Source organism: Sparus aurata, chromosome 16, assembly GCF_900880675.1.
Source record: "Sparus aurata chromosome 16, fSpaAur1.1, whole genome shotgun sequence".
In the NCBI taxonomy this organism is placed as follows: domain Eukaryota; kingdom Metazoa; phylum Chordata; class Actinopteri; order Spariformes; family Sparidae; genus Sparus; species Sparus aurata.
The window spans coordinates 22,335,807-22,357,260 of record NC_044202.1 but is presented as its reverse complement, the minus strand read 5'-3'; the positions used below and the strand labels follow the sequence as shown (position 1 = coordinate 22,357,260).

The following is a 21,454-nucleotide window of genomic DNA, read 5'->3' as shown; positions in this document are numbered from 1 at the left end:
ACCAGGTAGTCCGACTTCTTTGCTCATTTTCCTCCATGCGAGCTCCTTTTTGGCGCTTTCTCAGTACGAATTGACGTGTTGTTGTACAGCTCTGGGTGTTCACGAGAATAAACAAGCTGTTCTCAGAGGAAAAGAAACTCCCAGAACACTGTTTGAAGCTATAAAGGTGGCAGGGTCTGCCACATATAAACAAAGTAAATCAGTATAAACTGTGTTGTCCTTTCAGGTCAGTTTGTTCAGGCTTCATTCATCAGGGATCCACTCTGGAGTTTGAGTGAAATCTGTGATTGGTGTATTCCATGTGTTCTCCAAATAATAAGATATAAATTCAAACAAATTCAACGATACACTGAATTACTTATGGACGCTCTGACTTGGATGTGCCTGGAACCAAATGTTGCCACTGTTCATTTTAAACTACACTGTGGTTTTGTGTTTGGCCCAGTCGGACCATAAAAAGCAGAGCCCATGGACCAGAACCCGAGTCTCTTTTAAAGTTAACATCAAGAAACCACTCGGGAAGGTGATTATGGCAACAGGTGAACAACATTGTATGCATGGAGCTTATCTTGAACTGTATCACACCCGTCTGTACTGCTGAAAAGACACCTGCAGTAACCACATATCCTGCCCTGTAGACACACACCAGGTCATGTCCTCAGATAACTGTGGTTTAGCACTCAGCTGTCCACAAATAGGAAGTGTGTTAACAGACAAACTTACATACTTGCCTGTGTGGTCAAAACCACAGCTGATGGCCAGATCTATCAAAGAGCCGCACAGACTAGACAGGAACTACAGCATACATATATATATACATACACATGCATATATATTTTAATGTCTCTCCATGTCTATAGCACGAGGCTACAGTTAGCCATATTGTTGTTCATATTTAGTCTTTCACTAAACAGCTGTTTGGCCTTTACAGAGACTTCCAAATCCACTTGCGTCCAAAAGCTCTCAGTAACAGTCTCAACTGTGATCACGTCAGACCGACTCAACCGTGTAGAAAGCTTTCGTAAAATAACTTGTGTGGAGACCAAACATCACGAGTCATATCTCCAGTAACAACACACATCGCATGTCAGTCTATGGTTATATGTTTTATTTCAGCAGCATCTTGGCGTACTGTATATAAATCATGAAAATAAAATACCTTTTGAAGTAAACTGCAACGTTTAGCTGTCCCCGCTGCATTCATAAATAATAGATCAAATGAGACGTCAGGCCAAATTAACTAGAGCTGCTGAAAACTGCACCCAGCACAGATGTCAGCCCGATACATTAACATCCTTCACCTTTACAACTGAACCTGAACTGTCCTTTTTTCACTTGACCTCATTAAAGTGGAGGATAAAATGTCCAATAGAATGAATAAAACATTTATGAAGTAAACCGCTACATTAAGCTGTTCCTGCTCGTCAAGGTAGAGCTGCAACAATAGGTTTGATAGAGAGACATACAGGAGATATGTGTATGTGTGCTGCCCACTGGAGGCTCCAGTGTCTCCAGGCTCAGGTGGAGCAGACAGGCCAGTTGTTGGAGCAGCAGCACCTGCACCACCCAGTCTGTCGGCTGACTGTTGGTTGTGGGACTACATCCTCATAATGTGCTGCATCAGCAATTACATTTAAAGCACATTTTGACATTATTTGAAGATTCGACCACTTCACTGTTAACATTCAGTTAAACTCATCCAGCCTGCAGGTGCTGTGTGATGTGAGGTGTTCACAGCATGCAGCCCATTCAAATACTCTAACGCAGCGGTCCTCAATAGGCGGCCCCCGGGCCGCATCCGGCCCGCCGGCCTCCTATTTGTGGCCCCCGAACTGTTGTTCCTTCACCATGTGTTTTGGTTGGGTCAGCATATGTACACCGGGACTTGTCTCCATGCCAACGATACACAGACAGGTGGGTCACTCACGGGTGCGAGCGTAACTTTTTACCTTTCACTTTCGTTTTCGGAGCAGTTCGCGTATTCACATTTTACCGGTGGTAAGACATTAAAAATAACGTGTTTCCAAGTACACTGGTTTAACAAAGTGAACAGTGAAGATCGGGGACTCAGAGAAATAAATGCATTTGCATTCATTCGTATCTAACAACGCAAGAGTCAGAGAAATTACCCGTGTGTGACGTGGTTAAACAAATTACCGTATTGACCCGAATACAGGACAAGGTTTTTTTCGATGAAAATTATGTGAAAAGGTGGGGTCGTCTAATAATCGGGGTCTAACTGTTAACACATGCTGATAGTTGTCTGGGTCGCTACGCGACCGCAACTGCAGAGGGCGCCAGTTTATCGTAGAGACGTCACTGACGCTGTGGCTGGGGTTATCTGTCAATCACAGCGGAGAAGAAGTGAAAGGAGATGAAAAATGGAGAGAAGCAGTGATTTTTCGGAGTAAAGTAGATCAAAAGTGGGGCGAGTTAACAGACATCTGAGGCGGAGCTATGATGGTAATTTTAAGATAATGGTGATCAATGCAGCGGAGGCGCCAAACAACTGTCAACCAGCCAAGAAATGTGGAGTTACGGAGTGTAACGTCGGAAGACGGCGGGTCCAAAAAGACCGTCTGAAAACGCTGACAGTAAGAGAAAAGCTTTAAAAGAGAGATCGTCTTATAATCAGAGTCGTCCTATATTCGGGTCAGTACAGTACAGTTTTATCATGTATTTTCACGTAATCACGTGAGTTAACGGGCGGGGAGTTTCTCCCGGCTAACAGCCTTTCACTCACGGTGCCAAATTTTTTTTTATCATCCTTGTTAAAACTCAACACCATTTAATCAAAGAACAAATAACGTGAATCAACCCACAACCATCTTACATATCATCTTATTCACAGACACATTCACGAACCATAATTACACCAAGAGAATACCCAAGAGTCATTGCGCCACAGTCCACAAGGTGCATTACAATATGCCAGGAAAAGCTGTGATACAGATTCCCAATTTGAAACGGTATTATGAGATGAAGCATAGGAACTTTGAAGAGACATTTCCACAAAATTCAGAGATAAGCACAACACAAATAAATCCACTGAAATCGTCATATCAAGCTGCAAGCAGGATTCTTGTCACATCTATGTCACAATGAAATAAAATAATGCATGAAGTGATGGACACAATGTTTGAAGGCAAACCAAAAGAGGAAATATTCAACTATGTATTTTAATTTATGTTAAAATAGAAATTACATTTAATTTCTGTTCGTATTTTGTTGTTTACAATGAAAAGGACATTTTGTTTTGAATATTACAGTATTATTGCATGTGGCCTGACCAGCCTCAATACATGGACCTTTGAGTCATTGAAAAAAATCTATGTGGCCCTTCAAGATTTGTATTTGAGTACCCCTGCTCTAACGTCAGCAGGGCATGTGAGCGGAGCTGAGCGGCGAGAATTTCCGCTCCCCGCTTACGTGGGTGTTCGCTCCTTCGCTCCATCGCTCAAAGTTATACCAGACAGCTCCGTTCAAAGACCGCTCTCCGCTCACCTAAAATTTCATTCAGCTCCGGTGAAATTGATCCACGCTCGCTCAAATTTAAAAGAGGGAGCAATTCCTGACGTTGCACCTATATGACCTGTCTGCTTGCTTTTCGAAATATTTTACAAACTCCATCTCTCAACGAATGACCTCTGATGTAGGCTTGAAGGAACACGTGAGTCTGGACTTGTGCATGCCCTAGACTCGTGGAGAGCGGTATCAGAACAGAACTGGAGCAAAACGGAACCATCGCTCTGGCCTTTGGATTAAAACCCGCTCTGCACCCCGACTATATTTCACACGCTCCGCTCCCCGCTCGCTCTGCGCTCCGCTCCCCGCTCGCTCTGCGCTCTGCTCCGCTCACATGCCCTGAACGTTAGCATTTGAAAGTTTATGTGATAACCTACACCTTTCGTATGACGGTGTCATCCGTTTTGAGGAGCTCTGATAGGAAAATAGGGAAAAATTTAAATCATTTCCAGGAGAACACAACCTGTTTCCATGATCGGTAAATCGGACAGCTATTTTCTAGGTTTTCCAGGATAATGGTTTCCATCTCTATGCACAGGGAGCGTAGCAGCTGAGGGGCTGGACGGTCAGCAGATGAGCTCAGCAGACATCTTCAAAAGGAATTGCTGTTTTAGTGAATCAAATATGTTCAGTGTCATATGTTCTTTCTGCAGCTGGCTGTTATTTTCAGGTGCATGACACATATATGCTGGGATGAAGTCTGGTAAGTGTCTCCACCTGAATACTGATCATTAGAGGAACTCTCATTTCGATCACATTCTGAAGCAGAATGTGCGATGAGAAAAAACAAGTCAAGAAGATCGAGGGACTCATGCTCAGCTGACCACAAATGCAAATAGCCTTCTGACAAGGTGAGTGTGTATGTGTGTGTGCATCCATGTAGTCTATATATTTGTGTGTATGTGTCTTACCTCCTCTCCTCTCCTTGTCTTCTTTCCTTGTTCTCTTTCTTCTTCTCATCTGACCTAGAAACACAGACTAGATGGAGAACAAAGAGAAAAGGTTAACAGAAATTACAAGAGAAAGGTGGGTGACCACACTCTCTTTCTTTCTTTCTTTCTTTCTTTCTTTCTTTCTTTCTTCCTGTCTTTCTTTCTTTTCTGTCGTTTTGTCTTTTCTTTCTTTCTTTCCTGCTTGCTTGCTTGCCAGGCAGAGGGAACATCATTCTCTATTCTCCAGGTCAGAGAGGGAACAATTAAGTGTGGAGGGTGCTGGGAGTCGCAGACAGGTGATGAATGGCCGGGCCGGCATTATCTGACAATATGCAGACAAACCAGATCATTTGCAAATGGATGCAGGGAGATGGAGGATGGAGATGGAGGATGGGGGTGTTGGAGTGAGGTGAGCGAAGTCAGGGGCAGTCAAAGAGGAAGAGGATAGCAGGCGAGGGAGAAGGAGGAGAGGGAAAATAGGACAGAGGGGGGGTTAACCCTTTCCAGGATCATTTCTCACCGAGGAGATGGAGGGAGTGGAGGAGATGCAGCCACCTGCCCAGCAGAGGCTCATTTGTTAAAGCTGATGGAGGCTCCGAGACAGCACACTGCCCTGGGGAATATACTGCAGCCCGGTTAGCATCATCACATCACTGTGTTGACCAAGAGCCTTCCACACAATTCACTGTGACAGTCTAAAGTCTCCCCTCATGCCCGCACTGTTTCAGCTCATCTTATTATAACACGGTTATGTTCAGCAGCAGATTCTGGTCCATGAGGTCTAAAATATATGACACAGCGTCGTCTGTGTTTTGTTTTTTATTCAAACTAATTCTGCAGGTTATCTTTCTCTTAGTCATCACTCTCCTGGACCTCCCGAAAATTCCTTTAACTGGTCAAAAGACAAAGGCCACAGGCTTCATTCAGCTGGGTCAGTCGCTGGGTGAAAATCTTAGACCTTAAAGACCCAAATGAACCCAAATCTGTATTTTAGGAGCCTGAGCGACAACGGATGCAAAGGCCCTATTGTAAAACCACACATTATTAATATTTCATCAAATTAACTGCATTTCCTGCTTGACAATTTTTTTTATTTATTTTTTTGTCAAATGTGCTCAATATTTTCACATCGTATGATTCTTAGCCATGGTCCTGGCAAAATGGCTCAACAGTTTCAGCCACATGTACCAAATTGGTGCCATGACCAAAACCCAACGGGAAGTTTTTGTCATTTACAGTGTTTGTTCTTTAAAATATCTCTAGAAAATGAACCAGACTGACTTCAGATCTGGTCAATGGAGTGTAAAAAATGAAAATGAACTATTTTTAAAATGTATTTTACCGGCAATGGTTGAGCAGCGAATTCGATGTTCTGCCACTAAATAGGAAGTTGTTGTAGTTGTGAATATACTTTGTCCAATCTGCCCCAAATGACTCCCACCCCGCAGATGTCTACATGCCAATATCTGGTAGAGTTTTACCTGCTAGCAACAGGAAATATAAAGTTTCATTCTTTGATGTACTCGTTCTCGGAGGTCGACCAGATCAACTTCACCGATATCCATGATTCATATGAAACAGGAAGAGAGCATTAGAAACAGAGACTGTGTTTTTTCCCCTGGGTTTCTACACAACTGGTGACTATTTTACCCAGAGGTCCTGCAAAATGATGTCACACGCACACGCACACGCACACGCACACGCACACACACACACACACACACGCATGCGCACATTTCTTAATTGACCTGAACTGTGGACAGAAGAACCACTTAGTCACCTGACATGTAGATCAATCACTCACTCAATCTCAAATACCCTTAACAAGGTGCGTCTGCACTGGAGGACATCTGAGTCACTCACACACTCTCACACACACACTCACACACACACACACACCCTGTTGTGCATGTGGCAGACGTTGACTTTCTTATTGATGGATCTACATGCTGCTGGTGATGGAAGCAGGAGCACGCCTTGTTGTTGTGTGTGTGTGAGTGTGTGTGTGTGTGTGTGTGTGTCCAGTGTGTGTGTGTGTGTGTGTGTGTCCAGTGTGCGCGTTCATGTTTGTGTGTGTGTGTGTGTGTGTGTGTGTGTGTGTGTTGGTGTGTGTGTGTTTGTGTGTGTGTGTGTGGTCTAATGAAGGTGTATCGTCTTCATGTCATACTCTACACATACAGACATGAACACTGTAGTGAAACGGCTCTGATGCTGATCTGACTGTCTCCAGGTTGTTCAGTTCTGTGCTGCAGTAGAAACAGGAGACTCTGACTCTGGTGATGCTGCTGCAGCCTCGCCTGACACGCGTGTGAAATGTGTGACTCACGCTGCCAGTGTGTCTGCTCTAACCTGAATGAGTATCAGAACTGCTCTCCAAACCTTACCACGGACTGGTTCCGCTTAAATTTGGCACAAATGGGCCACCCACAGAAGAAGGGATCATCACCATGACATAATGAGCCTTCCTTCTTTTCAGGGTTGTTTGGTGTGTGTGTGTGTGTGTGTGTGTGTGTGTGTGTGTGTGTACACTCTTTAAAGCTAGAAAGGTGGTGGGTCTTACACATCTAAACAAAGTAATACAGTATGAAAAGGAGAAGTTTGAACAAACTGAAGAACAGACTTAATTACTTGTTGTCATATTGTTGTCAGTGTTATGGACATTATGTCTTAATGTACCCAGAAGCAAATGTTGCTACACTTTATTTTAGACTACACAGTTTGTTTAGGCAGAAGAAAATCAGCCAATGAGGATCTCTCTCTTTAGATTGACAAGTTAAATTCAATAAACTGAAGAATATATATATATCATCAGCACTGCATCAGTTCTTCTAATAAAAACATGGCAGCACAATCGCATTTGAAACAATTCTCTCTTGTTTGAGACCATTCACTTTAATCTGAACCTTTAGAATAATAATATGTGTTTAATAATTATAATAATAATAATTTTCTTCTTCCTCTCCTCCTTTTTGTATTCTTTTGAGTCAAACCACTTCACTGACACATCGTCATTCTTTACACACACACAGACAGTGCACTGGCCTCTCCTCTCTGGTGAACACACAACACATCAACACAACAGCTCTGTCACATGCATTTAAACACGAGTCCGTCTTCAAGTCGGACCATCCATTGTGTAAAGCTTGCTCTTGTTTGACTAATAATAAAAACTGAAATGAATAAATGGACATAACTCACATACAACACCAAGACATGTCACGTGTGCATGTGGGCTCCGGTGTGTGCAGACACAGTGAGATTCATCTGTTTCTAAGACGGAGATATTACGCTGATTTCAGCTGACTTTAACTGTGACGAGTCTTTAAAAATGCATCAGCTCCGAACACTATCCACAGAATGCGTTATCAGGCCATAGGAGTGCACCGAGTGACTTCCTTAAACCTGCTAGACGCCCCCACCACCACCACCCACCACCCAAACACCACCCAGACCCCCCTGAACGTCCACCTCTCTGCTTTTTCTCCTGGTTATGGTGTGATGGCCTGTCAGGAGATGCCACTGAGAGGGCAGAGAGACGACAAAATCAGCTCAGATCAGACCTGATCCCCTCACGCTCACACACACACGCTCACACACACACACACACACACAGGCACAGCGGTGTGCTGACCAGTGAGCGGTGAAGAGGCCCAGTGCCGGTGTCCCACCTCATCTTCATCAGACCTCCCATCCATGACCCAGAATCCTCCAGACCTGCCCGGCTCTATACGTGTGTGTGTGTGTGTATGTATGTGTGTTGGCATGTATGTGTGTGTCCTTCCTCTGACCACATCCATGGTTACAGTGCGCAGGTGGTCAGAGTGTGTGTGTGTGTGTGTGTGTGTGTGTTTGTGACATGATGGCTTTTGGCACAGCGGGCTCTCCTGCCCAGTAGACTGCTTGACTGTCAGTCCAAATATCTGAAGAGAGGAGAAGAATAGAGGGATGGAGGAGAAAGTCAGGGGAGATGAAAAATAATGAGTTCACCAGGAAGTCGTGGAGGCCGTCACGCTTCCTCCTTCCATACCTTACCTTCGAGCGACCTTAACTCCCCAGGGATGGGACGACCCTGTGGGCTTTTTTATGTCCCTCGCTCGCTGTTGAGCAAGCTGTTTCATGAACAGCAGAGCAGATTCTTATCACCATTCTACATTAATCAAATTTCCCTCTTCTTCATCTCTTGAAGAAATGATCCGCAGTTCAGGTGCAGCTTGACGTTACGGCCTGAACCACTGGATCCTAATACCAGCAGCCGAGATCAGAGTCATCCGGTGGGTCACGCTTTATTAGCGGATCACGAGAACCTGAGAACTCAATTTTAAAAAACACCATTTCCATTATCACTTTGCTGAGACCTTTGATAGAGAAGGACTGTCCGAGGTCCCTGCTGTGATAGACCCCGGCCCGTGTCCTCCCTACAGTCCTCTGAACAAAGTTTGGTTCTTCTCGCTCTTAACTGGGATGCTTGATCTTCTTAAGGACAGATCAGACTCCTGAGCTGCTGAATGATCCTCGGTGTCCGTCCTTCACTCTCTGACCCGTCTGTCTGCTGTTTGCTGCTCAGCAGGTGTGTGCAGTTCTGTCACAGTTCTGCCTGCTGCGGCCCAAAGTCACACTCTGAGAGCTGCAGGTTCAGCTGGTATGTTCATCACCCCCCAGTTCCTGGTCGTGATGAACACCACTGACATCATTTCATCACCATTCACACATTGTTATCATAAAAGTACCAGGATAAGCAGGCGTCGTGTGTAGACGCCACATGCTGCATAATCTCTGCTGTCGATCTTTGTAAAATTATGAATATTAGCTTCGGAAGTGAGTTCTTTCAGCAAAGGTCAGCGTCTGCAGGAGGATTGTACGTCCTTTTGAGAAAAGACAAAAAAACCTCATCATCAGTGACGCTGAAGCTCGGCAAACCGACCACAACAATGAACCTGGCGTTGGTGTGGGTATGCATTATTGTGCTCCTACAGAAGAACATGGATTTGTGTCATGGATGGACAAAATACTACACACAACTGTGAAAACCACCTTTGGAATTACAAAGGTAAGAGGCCATAAGAGAAGCAGACAGAGGTCAGGACTACACCACGCCACTACAAGAGCAACAATGGAATTATAAAAGGTACATACTTTAATATCAACATGCAGAATATTAAAAACAGCCTCAGTATAAAACAAAACCAGTAATAAAACGGTAACATGAATATAAATATATGACCACAGCAATGCATGACATCTATAGCTTTAGTCATTAATTATGACTGGCCTTCAGCATGCAAGGACCAAATACTGAATTACTAACCGACATAAAGGGACAATTCAGTGAGACACAAACATGAGCAGGCAGGACCTGGAGTCAAGTCATAAACTCAAAGTCCCATACAGTGTTGGGGAGTAACGAATTACATGTAACGACGTTACGTAATTTAATTAGAAAATTTACGTAATTGTAATCCGTTACATTACTGGGAGAAAATATGTAATTAAATTACAGTTGCTTTTGGAAATTTCAATGATTACAACTTAAGTTGCATATGAAAAATCGTATCCCTGTATTACAAAGGTGGCTCTCTTTTAACCCGGCTAGATCACCATGGTAACTTGTGCTTAGCTCATAACCTGGTCCCGACCAGGTTCTGTTCAGACTTTCAGCTTAAAATCGGCTATAAAAGCGCCGCTGTTTCACTATTTAACTCATTTACAGCTGGCGTCACCTTTACTTTGAAAGTCCAGTGGAGCTGGATCAGAACATTTGTACGGAGGGAGAGATCGCGCTGATCTGCTGCTGTTTACTTTCTCTCTGAGTGTCTCCGCCTACAGATGTTCAGCTGAGGGGAAACGCTGCTCAGCTGTTGATCCGACTCACGTCAGGAGGTCATTTATTAGGCTATAGCCTATTTACTTTTATATACAGTCAGTCACCACTGAAAGAAGTTGTGCGCTCGCAGCAGGACAGATAATTTAACTTAATGTGGCCATGAATATATTAATTGTTCCGCGTGTTGCCCAAACGCAAATCTTGAGTAGGTCTTCTCTGTTTTCTCACATTTAAGAAGGTCTTTGTACAGAGACAACATGAGATTTGCTTGTAGCTACAGCACCTAAAAACCCCACTGTAACCTATTTTCATACGCACACCCAGCCTCGCTTTCAATAAAACACACACTGGCATTTTATAATTGCGATCAGTGAAATATATGAAAACAATATAAAACACAGTTTAAAACAACAGTTGTTGTTGCTCTAAAGCTTCATATTTAAAAGCAGCTCAATGTAGAGCTGTCAGAAATTAAAATCAGCCTCCTCTTGTCATATTTGCAGCAACACTGTTGCTTCAGGCTTTTTTTGTATCGCTCATACTCTCTCCATTAAAACAACCTGCTCCTCTTGGCTGAAATCAGCCCGTTGTCGCTCCATTTAGTGAGGAAGTGAGCCTCCTTCGCAGGTCAGGCCTAAGGTCAGACTCATAATATATGGTGAAACCTTTGAACTGAAAGGTTTATCACACTATAGGTCTTAAAATGTCAAAATGGTTAGCAGTTGAGAGATTTCATTCAAAATTAAGAAAAGTAATCAAAATGTAATCAAATGTAATTAGTTACATTACTTTGAGAAAGTAATTGAAATAGTTACACTACTATTACATTTTCAACTGGGTAACTTGTAATTGTAACCAACTACATTTCCAAAGTAATCTTCCCAACACTGGTCCCATAACACATCAACCAATCAGAGTGAAACAGGAGGTCTGTTTTCAAATGCAGTTATGAAAGTAATGATCACTTTTGAACGGTTGAGAATGTTGTTCCAAATATCTCAACTGCTGCAGGAATGTCAGGAGACAACTCATCCTCAGTGATGACAGAGTGACCAGCAGGGGGCAGCAGAGGACAGTTAATGAAGGAGAGCTGCTGAGTACCACAAAGCAGGCTGAGGGGGAGAGACAGAGAGAGGGAGAGACAGACAGAGGAGTTATGACTTAATATCAAAATGAACTGAAACAAAGACTGAATTGTTATTTGACTCCAAACAGAGAATATAAGATGGCGGAGATTCTCCTGTGGGATCAGAACCAGACTGATCCTGACCATTCACACTCACTGTCCACACAGACAGTACATTTAATATCACTTACTTTAAGACTTTTACTCAAGTACTGTCTCTATGAGTGACTTTCACTGTAACTGAAGTAAAGTTCTCACACAATATCTTTACTTTTACTCAAGTATGACAGTTACTGGTACTTTATACAACACTGTGTGAATATAATATAATATAATATAATATAATGCAGACATTTTTTCAAATGTGCTTGTGAATTCATCACGTGATATTATATAGTATGTGAAAATCTCTCTGTCTCTCCCTGTCTCTCTGTCCCTCCCTGTCTCTCTGTCCCTCCCTGTCTCTCTGTCCCTCCCTGTCTCTCTATCTCTCCCCGTCTCTCTGTCTCTCCCCGTCTCTCTGTCTCTCCCCGTCTCTCTGTCTCTCCCGTCTCTCTGTCCCTCCCCGTCTGTCCCTCTCTCTGTCTCTCCCCGTCTCTCTGTCTCTCCCCGTCTCTCTGTCTCTCCCGTCTCTCTGTCCCTCCCCGTCTCTCTGTCTCTCCCCGTCTCTCTGTCTCTCCCTGTCTCTCTGTCCCTCCCCGTCTCTCTGTCCCTCCCTGTCTCTGGTCTCTGTCTCTTGCCTCTCCACCACAGGAGTCAGCCTGGCAAGAGCTGAACACCAGTGAGAGTTGGCTGAATGTGTGTGTGTATGTGTGTGTGTGTGTGTGTGTGTGTGTGTGTGTGTGTGTGGCACAACTCAGTTTTTCAGCATTGATCACTTCAGCTCCTCTTCATTACAGCACTGTGTGTCTCACCTTGACTTCACCTCACCGCTGTGTGTTACTCTTCCTGCTTCGCTGGCTTACAAACAGAAGGAGGCTCGGGTGTTTCACGTGTCCTGACCTGAGCCCTGACATCCTGCAGAGCAGGTCCGGAGGATTAAACTCTGGGTCTGTCACATCAGGCTGCATCTTGTGTTGCTGCACCAGGATCTACTGGCTCACAAGAACAACTTTCCACTGAATTGACGTTTTTCGGTTCGCTTACAGCCTGTACCCTGCATCACACCTCCAGCTCCAACAGAAAACGGGAGCAGCTCTAACAGAAAATGCAAGTGGGATTATTTGTGTGATCTGGCCCTCGATATTCAGTCTTTTATTGTTTTTGTTCACAAAAGGACAAAGTGCAGGGTGAGACAGCCAAAAGCCATGTCAGCACTGGAACAGACACGGGTCATGAGAGCTTCTTTAAAACAAAAGCGGGTATTTGGCTCATTACTAGTGGGTTTAGGATGAGCGTCTGAGGATGGAGCTAATTGTGGTGAATACAGAGCTTTGGCAGGACTGAGATCCTCTATCAGATGCCAGTGTTTGTATGTGTGTGTGTGTGTGTGTGTGTGTGTGTGTGTGTGTGTTCTGGGCTGTGCATTCCCTCACTCACTTGCTCACTCTCCCCGCTCCTCCAGGGACTCTGGTGGAAATAGGCCTGCCGTTCGGCTGCCAAGCAAACCTGATTTAGTCACACTCGGCTGCCATTTCTGTGGTGGCAGCCGACAATGGCGTTTGGCCTGGTGGCTGGTGACCATCCATCTCCGCGCTCAGGCTGTGACTGGTTCGGGTGGACAACCTGCTTCAGATCTCATTTAGCCTGCAGGCAACACAGCACTGCCCATCACAGGGCTCCTCTGTGCTTTGAAGGGGTGGACCTCCGTGTCTGTGATACAGCTTCCAAATCAAAGTTCAGATTTCTGCAGTGAATTAAGCAATTATAGTCACTGACATCTTTTCTTTCTGCAAATCCAAACTCTATCAGACTCAGGGGTGCCCAAAGTCCAACTTGGGTGAACTTTGATTGGCAACGTTGTGGCCACAACCGATAGCAAAGACACAAGAGTTGTGTGTGGTTGACCACTCAGCTTTTCATCCGCCTGCATTTGCATACGTGTGACCTCGGCCGTGTGGGGTGTTGATGATGAGTTGAGGAGTCTCACAGTCTGAGGAGTGAAGCTGCTGTGTAGCCTGCTGCTACAGCAGCAGATACTTCTGTATCTGTTGTCAGATGGCAGCAGGGTGAACAGACTGTGTCTGGGTGGGTGTTGTCATTTGTATCTTTGTGCATATCACTTCACTGATGTCACTGATGCTCTGTAGATGGTACCAGTGATGTTCTGGTGGTTTGGATCAGCCGCTGTAGAGCCGTTCTGTCAACCAGACAGTTTGTGATGTTTCCAGTCAGGATGCTTTCTGTTGCTCATCTGTAAAAACTGACAAGAAACTGGCTCTGAAATGTAGCCAACTGAACAGTTACTTGTGGTGGGTTCTTATTCTTCAGACCTCTGAATTTTTAAATGCATAAATAATGTTTTGCTCACCAAAGAAGAAAAGAAGTACTTCGAGAACAACCCTGACATATGTCACCTTGTACAGTTGCTTTGGCTGCCGTGTCACAAGCACGATTACTGAGCTCAGCTTTAACATGGTGATGTCTATCTGATGAATGAATATCCACCTTTGTCTGTTTCCAACTCCTGAAAAAAATATCTGGTTCTTCAGTTTGTAGCGATTCCCTAACTTTGTCTTATATTGTAATATTTGGACCACGAGACAAACAGATTTTTTGCAGCTCATGATTGACAGGCCTGCTCGTCCCGCCTTGTTTTTAAACATAATAGATAACATTTAATCCTGTGATGTTTTTTTTCTGTAGCCTTTTTCTTGCTCCTAATTTAATGTTCTGTTTTTTGATTTGATTAGATTTTTCTTGTATGTCATTTGGGAAAAAAAAAGAAAATAAATAAGACCCTTAACAAAGAAGCTTGTGTGTAATCTGTTCAAAAACGTACTTTGTCACTGCTGAAAAAAAACTCAAAACTCAGTCAAAACTCATGAACCATTTACTGTCTTTTTCTTCCTTAAATGTCTCAGAGCACATTTTTATTATAGCAATGCCATTTTCTGTATATAAAGACTAACATGAAGCTATCAGAGGGCCGGACTGCTCCATTGTCTCTAATTGAAGACAAAGCTAATGAGGACGCTACACCATGAGCTGAGGACACATCCTTTCTTCCTTGTTTCCTCTCTCGGCCTCATTATAGGAAGCTCTGAATAATGACCAACATATACGTTAAGCGCCGCTATAATTGTGATGGAATTAATTATTCTGAAAATAAATCTCTTTGAAATGAGAGGAGGAAGAAAGAGGAGAGTGCAACAGAGTAAAGTCTGAAAGTGAGCGTGCACACATATGTGAGTGTGTGTGTTTGGTAATGAGTGCTGCTGCTAACTTGCTCTCAATAAATCTATGATTAGCATTTTCCCTTTAAAAGGAATAATTTCAACTTTGATATCCATAATTGTGCTTAAGGGCTGCTGCGCTCCTCCGGTAGCCCTCAAACCCTCGCTCTTCATCCACATCACAAGCAGCGTTTATTTACTTAACACTTCATTCAGAACCTGTAATAATGCCTCGCTTGTATATCATATTAATAAACCATTACACACCAAACGAGCGGCTTATTCCAGTCATCTGAAGGGTTGAAACCAGCCGACTGCAGAGAACACACGGCAGAGCTCACACTGGGTCGGACACCAAGAATAGAAAAGTCTGCTAATCCACTGGATGAACGCTCCTTTATCTGCAGACAAACATTTACAGAGCAATGCAAAGAGATGAGACACACACACACACGCACACGCACGCACACACACACACACACACACACGCACACACACACTGTGGAAACGGCTCCCAGTGACACTGCATGTGGCAGTGGCTAACCAATAGAGGGTGGTGTTGCATTGTGGGTCTGAGGACTGAGGGTCATCAGTTTGTGCTGGGAGTGAGCGCGGCGCTCGTCACACCAGCACCTGCCTCTCTAATCTGCTGTTCATTACTGATGACTGGATGGAAAAACACAATCAGCCCGTTTAATGGATGAGGCTGACATTAAGACTTGATGGCGACTGTTAAAGACGACTCGTCGGCTGCCTGAACGTCTCCCTCTCCAACTTTTATCACCTGAACCGCCGAGCGTGGCAGCCGGGCCTCAGAGCGCTCGGGGGAAACACAACACAGCGGACACCTAACCTCACCACGACAACCGAGCTGATGAAGATGTGACCCAACCTCGTGCTCTTCATCACCAGTTGGGATTTGCTGAATGTTTCCATCAAGTCCATCAACCTGACGTCCTCATCTCCTCACTCTGTATTCTGATCCATAAAGTCTTGATGCTCGATTCATAATTTTTTTACCAGAGTGTTTCTTTAAAACAGTAGAACTCACTGTTACGCGTTTCCCTCCTCATCCTGCTTTTATCTTCCCAGCATGCATCAGAGCACATAAACATCAATATTAGCAGTTTAGTTGGTGAACAGTTGTTGGGAAAGTGATCTTAAAACTCTAAAGGACACCTCCACGTCCCACTAATTAAAACTTAACCGCCCAGCCGAGGCGGAGTGTGTGTGTGTGTGTGTGTGTGTGTGTGGGGGGGGGGGTGTTAGGGTGTAGGCTTATTTAGCATTAACATAAAAAACAAACAGCCGCATATATATATGCAAATGAAGGAAGCGCAAAAGCAGGATGCCTGGAGCCATCCGCCATAACTCACACTGATGGCCTGTGAGTGAGGAATCGCCTTTATAGAATGTCCAATAAGAACCTGGGAACGATGCACCTGTCGCCCATCTGACTAATGAGCCAATCAGGTGGCAAGGACGAAGAGCACATCCGGGTAGTGATGTTGGCCCGGAGTGTCACTTTGACACAGAATGGACTCATGACTCCACTGCAGGGAGGATTTAGACGCCTGTGATGAAATAAAAAAAAAAAAAAGAAAGAAAGCCAAAAAAACGCCATAAAGCCGCAAGAAGAGACGCGTAGTAACACAGCAGACACCTGAGAGTGTAGAGAGACAGCTTCTCCTTCTCCCTCTTCTTCTTCTTCCTCCTCTTCTCCCTCTTCTTCTTCTTCCTCCTCTCGGTCCGTTCAGCAGCCAATCAGGCCGCTTTAATCCCATATCTACGTCAAAACAAACAAACAAACAGACAAACAAACAAACAAACAAAAACACAAAACAAACAAACAAACACACAAAAAAGATCCACTGGCGCCTTAAACGTGACAATGATTTACATTCCCCCATAATGCAGTGTGTCGGCTGCTGCTGGAGGAGAGTGCCGCTCGGCCCGCTGGATGTGGGAGTTCTGTTATGTTCGCGACAAAAGACATTTGGACGAACCTGCCATCCTCTCCTTTTCTGTCGTGTAAATGAGCGTGAGGATTTCATTTACGTCCTCCTACGGCGCGGTGGAATAAGTGAGGAGAGGCTTTGGCTTATTGAGAAGAAGCCCGAGCAGCCGAGATGAGCCCCCGTAAAGGCGGAGAGAAAGAGAAGAAGGAGAAGGAGGAGAAGGAGAGGGAAGGGGGAGAGACTCGAGGCGATGGCGGGGAAAGTAGCGAGAAGTCCAAACACAAAGCCGGTGAGGAGGATGAGGGATGGGGAGAGGCGTTCCGCCGCGCAGACAGCACCTGGCCCACGAACAAAACCACGGGCTCGTGTAGACGCGAGGTGGGGAGGGATGAACAGCACCCTGAGGCCTGCACCCCCTCCTCCCCCTCACCCATCCTCCTGCGAGCCGCGGGCTGAGACGATGGAGCGGGAGAAGTTGAGAAGCAGACATGAAGATGAAGATGAAGATGAGGAGTGTTTTGTGGTCCGGCTCAGACGCGGCGCTGCCGGGATGACACGGTTGGCACAGGTAGTTTCCGGTCCGGGCTGACTGCTGGCCCCCCCCCCCGGTCCAACCCTGCGCTTTAAAACACACTCATGTTCCTGTGAGAAGGTGTCATCACTCACACACACACACACACACACGCACACGCGCGCGCGTACAAAGTCACCAAGTTTTACTCGAGCTCTCGCCCCCCCTCCTCTCCCTCAGGGACGCGTGAGGATGAAGATCAGGCGCTTCACCGGCTGCGAGCGGGACGCGGAGCCCCGCAGGAGAGTGGACGGAGACGTGTCCACACTTTTTTTTTCTCTCGTTTTGCTTTAATGTCATTATTATTTAGATGAGAATAAACCTCTGCTCCTCTCAGCTGTCCCCCTCTTTAACCCTCCACACAGAGGTCACCACGAGGTTCCGAACCTGCTATATTTAAAAAAAAAAAAAAAACAACCCAAAACAACCCAACATCTCCTCCTACACCTAAATTGATTATTAATTCCTTGGCATCCACATAATTTTACTCATTAATATGATACAGGAATCAGATAGAATGAATGTGTGTATTAATAAACCACGCGCTCCTCTTCATGCCGGTGCTGTTCAATGATTTCAGTATGAATTCGTGAGTAAAACGTGTGTGATGCACAAATGTGTGCGCGCATTTAGGCCACTCTGCTGGATTAAAAACACAGCCGCTCATATAAATATATAAAGTGTTCACTCGTAATCATCAGTCAATTAGGATTTATTATTTTAACGCGTTTAAATGAAAAAAAAAACAAAAAAAACAGCAACAACAAAAAACACGAGATTCATTTGATTTATTCTTCATAATAACGAGTTGTGGTGAAGCAGTCAGGTTCAAATGCCTTTTGTGGACGCACGTGCACATAATTAAGTGTTTAATAAAAGTTTAAACGTTATTAAACGTTGAGCAGGATTTATTAACGCGAGGAGTGCAGGCGGGCTGTCCGTCACGCGGGGCGAGTGTGTTGCAGACTGACACACTACAGTCCCGCATGTGTGTGAGGTGTGTGTGTGTGTGTGTGTGTGTGTGTGTGTGTGTGCAGGCTCGTGCTCGCGTCCAGGGTCTCGGGTCAGCGTCTCGCGCGCGTCAGTCCACCGTGACGCGGACCGGGACGCCGCCGAGTCGACTCGCGCGACTCTGACCACTGCTGCCGCGCGAGGTGGAGTTGAGTCGTGCGTGCGTGCGCTCGTGCGCGTGGTGTGTGTGTGTGTCTGTGTGTCTGTGTGTGTGAAAGCCACCACTAGTCGCCCCCAGTGCTCTTCAGTCTCCACTCTCCTTTCTCACCGCAGACTGAACGTCACGTCCGCACTTGAACTTGAGTTTTCTCCCATTGTAGAAGCCAGAGAGCCGCACAGAGCCGCACACAGCCGCACACAGCCCGGGGACGCGGGACTCTGCAGCCAGCACAAAGAGAAAAAGAGTGGAGCAGACTCTCTCAAAGCAGCACTGGGCTTTGACTTAAAGAGTTAAAGTCTAACCCGCCCGCCTGGCACTGCCAGTGCAGCAGAAGAAGTGCCCACCACTTGGCGACAACTCGAGAAGTGCCAAAAAGAGAACTGGATTCATATTTGACACACTTCACGTTAATTGGCGTAATTTTCACCTGCTTCCTGAGGACCGGAGCACGCGCTGTCCAGGCTGGCCGGAGAGTGGACACAGGTACTGAGTGACCATCAGGAGGTGACCGCCGACCTCCCGCGTCTCAGCGCGCCTCTCCTCTCCTCTCCTCTCCTCTCCCTCTCCTCTCCTCCACCCCTTCTCCGCTCTCCGCTCTCCAGTGACACATGGTGTGAAGACGGCGGAAGGCAGAGCCGGACTATCCCCCTCCCTCACCGCCACCGCCGCGACTGAAGAAGCGAGGCGCGCATCCACTTTGGCAGCGAACTCCGACCGAGCTCTCGGCCGCTCAGCGCTGCGCCACGGCCGGTCACAGCGGAGCGCAGGAGCCTCCGCCGCTGCAGGGAGATCCGTTGCGCGGGGGTCAGTTCGAGGGCCACATTAGGGGCCAGTTCAGAGCGGTCAGTTTGGAGTGGTCAGCGAGCAGCTGGTTTTGGGGCCAGTGAGTATACAGGAGCAGCAGGAGGAGGAGGAGGAGGAGGAGGTGGAGAGCCGACCCGTCCAGCGCCGCTCTCCGGGCGATGCCAGTGTAAATGCCAGGGCGATGTCCCGACGCAAGCAGGGGAACCCGCAGCACCTGTCCCAGAGAGAAATAACACGTAAGTACACCTGCAACAAAAAAAGAAAAAATATATATCACCACTGCATTATTTATCCTCTCTGTTCTCTGTTTGAGGACAGCAGCGTGTTTGCTCTGACCACTCACACGGGAACAGTTTTGAAAGTTTGTGTGTGTTGCTGAAGGACTCTTCTCTCTGACAATTTTTGACAGAAAGGCCCCGATTTACTCACCCGATCCTCGCGCTCACTGATTATAATCCTGTTATTAGACACACTGACACACCGAGCACGCACATACACACACTCACTCACTCACACACTCACTCACACACACACGCACAGTCTGACCGCGTGTCAGAGTTTCTCCTGTTCAGGTCGGAGAGCCGTCAGATCACCGAGACAGCGCTCCTTTATTATTATTATTATCATTATTATTATTATTATTATTATTATTATTATTATTATTATTATTATTATTACAAGATGTGAGATGCGCTGCGATCAGGGAGAATACACACTTCATTTTTTTATTGAGGGTAAAAGTAGAATTATAATTGACTGTATGTATTGAGTGTCAGCAGCAGACACCGCTCAGATAACCAGCAGCTCGCTTATATTCACGCAAACACACAGAAAGAATTCAAGTTAATTCTGACCAATTATTTCCACCCGTCCTTCATTATAGCACGTTATTAACCGGGTTATTTTCACGTGAGCCCGCCGAGCCGCTGCTGCGACGGTGCTCGTGCAGCCTCGGGACGAGCGCGTGCTTTTATCATCCTGCAGGTTATTGGATCTCTAACAGAACCAGAACTGCTCTCCGAACCGCTCTCACCAGGCCGTTCATGCTGTTTTTTTTTTTTTTTCTTTCTTCAAAGCTTCACTGTCCGCCTCTAATATTAATGTATTAACGTGAAATAACGGGGACTTCCCCTCGCGGCATTTTCTTTTTTATGCAGAGTACAATAAAAGAACGGCGGCGTTGAACAAAATACGTTAGAAATGAAGTTGTGTGTGTGTGTGTGTGGAGGACTGATGTAAATCTTAAAGGCGTTTTTATTCGTGGAGAGGAAAAAAAAAAAAGATGTCTAGTTATTTTCTACAGTCAGTGAAGTCTGAGCCGCTCAACTTCTCAGCTGTGAGCTGGTCTGGGGCCGGTGTGGGATTCAGCTGCAGGTCTTCACGCAGGACTGTAAACTAATGAAAGAAGTAAATATGAGTAAAAGCAGCTGTGAGCTGATTTACAGCGGCGCATTAATGGCTCTGATAATGAAGGAGGAAGTGTCACACAGCTCTCACCGACATGTGTTGATTATTACCTCTCTCTTTTCTCCTCTGGCCTTCAGATAATTTAGCTGAGAGTGGTGTTGTGTTCAGCCTGTCGGATCACCTCTCTGACACTTCAGCACTTCGCCGGCTTTGAACCTATAACAGCCACATTAACATCAGCAGCCTGTACAGTGAGCCTCTGTGGCCGAGTTCTGGGCCACGCTGCCTGGCAGTCTGTGGGTTTGTCCTCTGCTGAGGCCTGGCTCTCCGCCGTCCCACACAGACACACACACACACACACCTAAAGATGTAAAACCATCTCCTGACGAGCAGAGATGTGATTGCTTCACAGGGTTTACAAGTTGTGTGTGGCAGCTCTCACGCAGGTCTGCAGTGTGGAGCCTGCTTGGTTACCTCTGGAAATGGGTCACATTGTGCTCGCTGCATGCTTTGTGTGACATCAGTTTCTGCAGCAAGGACCACAGCATTATATTAAAATATATATATCCCATATATATATATATGATAATATATAAATGAACAATTACACAGATACACAGTCATGACAAGTGGAAAGACAAGAGAGCATTACGAGTGAAGCTAATAAATTAGCTTCTAGTTTTATTTGTAACACAGCTGCTTTAAGATCACTGTGTGTGTGTGTGTGTGTGCACTGTAACATGCACCTTGGTAGCTGTATTCACAGGACGGGTCTGACCTGTGTGTCTGTCTGTCTGTCTGATT

The 21,454-nt window shown here is 45.6% G+C and overlaps 1 protein-coding gene across 1 annotated transcript in view; it reads left to right on the top strand.

Moving 5' to 3' along the window:
• The first annotated feature begins 18,374 nt into the window (after window positions 1-18,374).
• The window catches only part of bcl11ba (BCL11 transcription factor B a), a 49,699-nt gene continuing 46,619 nt past the window's right edge, over window positions 18,375-21,454 (top strand). The window contains exon 1 of the mRNA XM_030391562.1: window positions 18,375-19,479. Coding sequence (XP_030247422.1) covers window positions 19,425-19,479 — 55 coding nt within the window. The 5' untranslated portion in view covers window positions 18,375-19,424. The remainder of the gene's footprint in view (window positions 19,480-21,454) is intronic.